Source organism: Montipora foliosa, chromosome 7 (assembly GCF_036669935.1).
Source record: "Montipora foliosa isolate CH-2021 chromosome 7, ASM3666993v2, whole genome shotgun sequence".
Lineage (NCBI taxonomy): Eukaryota > Metazoa > Cnidaria > Anthozoa > Scleractinia > Acroporidae > Montipora > Montipora foliosa.
This window is the reverse complement of record NC_090875.1, coordinates 22,028,946-22,031,445: the sequence shown is the minus strand read 5'-3', so window position 1 is coordinate 22,031,445 and position 2,500 is coordinate 22,028,946. Positions and strand designations below refer to the sequence as shown.

The window sequence follows — 2,500 nt, the reverse complement described above, 5'->3', positions numbered from 1 at the left end:
ACGAACAACTGATTCAAAACATCGCATTGTAACGCTGATTAACTTATGAAAGTTTACTTTTCTTAAAATAAAAATTTCCGTTGTTTAAGTCTTGATATTTGACATGTCAGTCATTTTTATGTGAATAAAAAGAATCGTATTAAACTAAGCAGATTATTATTATTTTTTTCGTCTCCCTCTGTTTTCTCCACCGGATACTTTAATTCATCAAGTTGAAAGGATTGACATCTGATACATTATATTAAAAGAAGAAGACTCGGATAAAAAATATGATTTAAGAACCTGCCGGTAATCACTTAGGTGCCGGAGTATACACCTGTCATCTGGTTTGACAAAGGACAAAAAACGTTCAATTTCACATGACATATTACTTTGCGAGAGAAGGGTTCTAGTGTGGTTCGCAATGGGTGCCATTTGTGATTCAGTTCAGTTCAGTTTTTATTTAGCCGCAATACATTACCAAGTTTAATATAAAAAAAGAAATTATCACATGGCAAGGGAGCCCAGAAGAAACCATGGGGCTTATAGGACCTGGCCCCCTCGTTACATAAAAGAATACAAATCAGCAAGAGCTTACATGGATTGATGGACTAAAGAGACTGCTTAATTAAATTACCTTTACACATAACACGATATTTTCCTTATTTTACTGGTCTGAGTTTCTTGCTTTTTCGTCTTTTCTCCTTGTAAAATCCGGTTTTCTTCTGCTATAATAAAACAACCGCATTTAAGGTCCATTTAAGCCTCTTTGATTTCATTTTTTTTTTCATTATAGTTGAACTGTTGTGGTTGGCTGTACAAACTTCGAACTTTAATAAAGTGAGGATTTCTTGTTTATTCTTTTCCAAGTGGAAAAAATGAAGTCATTAGTTCAACCAACAAAATTACAATACAAGTTTCCTCTCCTGTTTTATTTTTAGAAGAAGCATATTACTCTTTCTTCAGCAATTCTGCTTTAAAATTTTGTCGAATATGAACTCTCTGATACAAGACCTCACATAGCCGCTTCGGTTAGGTTTAATTAATTATATATTTTCTTTCCATTGCAAAATGATAAGGTGGTTGCCAATCCTTTTCTTTAGGAGATAAATAAGTAATGCCATTTGCTAGACGCCTTCCTTGTAGCTTTAATCATTAATTAATTCGTTTTAAAAGAAAAAAATTGCAGAGTTCTCTCACCAAATGCAAAGACCTAAAGCTTCCAAATTTCTTAAACTTCCAGCACAATGTGGGAATTCTTTAAAGACAGAAGATCCGTGAGTTTTCAAAAAGAACCCAAGCATCCTTAACACTCTTACATCAAACATGGTTAATTGAAATATGTATAAATGCATATGCAAAATTTAATTTAAAGTCCATGAAGTATCTCTTATAACAGGAATCAATTGAGACTTGCGGGATAGCAATAAAATAAAGGCTAACAAAGAAGAGTATTTATTAAGCATAAAATATTTAAAATGTTTTCTTGGATTAGTTTTCTTTTTTGCACAGTATTTCCCATATTTTTGTTTTGTTGCTTTTTTTCTTTCTCATACGAATATAATTTTCTCTTTCTCTTGTTTTCCTCTTCTTTGCTTAAACATTTTCATCGGTCTTCATATGGTTTTTATGGCGTTTTTATGACGTTAAAAGGGTTTTTAGATCCTGAAAAGTTATTGGCCTGAATTTGGAAAAAGCAGGTCCCATCAATTTAATTAAAATTTTAATAGATTAATTTAGAAACTTCTATAGACGTTCATTTCTCCCAGTTTCGTAAATTTACATACAAATGAGGAGCCGACCATACATCGCTAAATCTAAAGAATTCGTCTTGAATTTAAAAGGGACAATCATGTTATCAAATGTAAAATATAAATTACACGCTTCCAAATTACTATTCCATTAAAAAACTTTGGTTTTCTCTAAAAGGAGGAACCTTCTTTTCAATCATTTACAACAATCAAGTGTTGTTTTTGGTTATCAGACAGTTGGTAATTTTTCGTCAAGAATGATCTAGCAAACCCCTGCTATGGGTTATAAAGCGTTAGTTGAACCTCTTTCGTACGGAAAATCCACTATATAAATGCCACATTCATTCATTGATGATTATTCAAAAATTGAAGACACGAAGCAAATGCATGCAGTATGTACACTTATATGTAGGTCCTGCAATAACTGATGAACTAAACAAGGATAAACTGAAACATGATTCGACATATAAAGGTACGACAAGCACCAAATGGTTCTTTTGATTAATTTCTCTTTCTTGACGCAGGATATATGCCGTTCGTCTCAGGCTAGGGTTGCCTACGCAATGATGAGCGCAATCTCTTACAAAGGCGTCTTTGCCCTTGGCTTGATTCTCGGAATTGGCGTAATATGTTTCTACTCTGCTGTGCCTGGGGAGGTTTATCTTCGGGTTCTCCGGTTTTCTCTCTCTGAAAAAGATTATTAATTGTAGCTTATGATTTGATTTGTGTTAAATACTTAAACTTTAAAATTGCAGGGGCGAATCAATACC

General features: G+C 33.1%; 1 protein-coding gene across 1 annotated transcript in view; it reads left to right on the top strand.

The window, feature by feature from the left end:
* Positions 1–2,110: 2,110 nt before the first annotated feature.
* LOC138011331 (uncharacterized) overlaps positions 2,111–2,500 on the top strand; it is a 3,826-nt gene continuing 3,436 nt past the window's right edge. Inside the window, exon 1 of the mRNA XM_068858301.1 lies at positions 2,111–2,202. Coding sequence (XP_068714402.1) covers positions 2,185–2,202 — 18 coding nt within the window. The 5' untranslated portion in view covers positions 2,111–2,184. The remainder of the gene's footprint in view (positions 2,203–2,500) is intronic.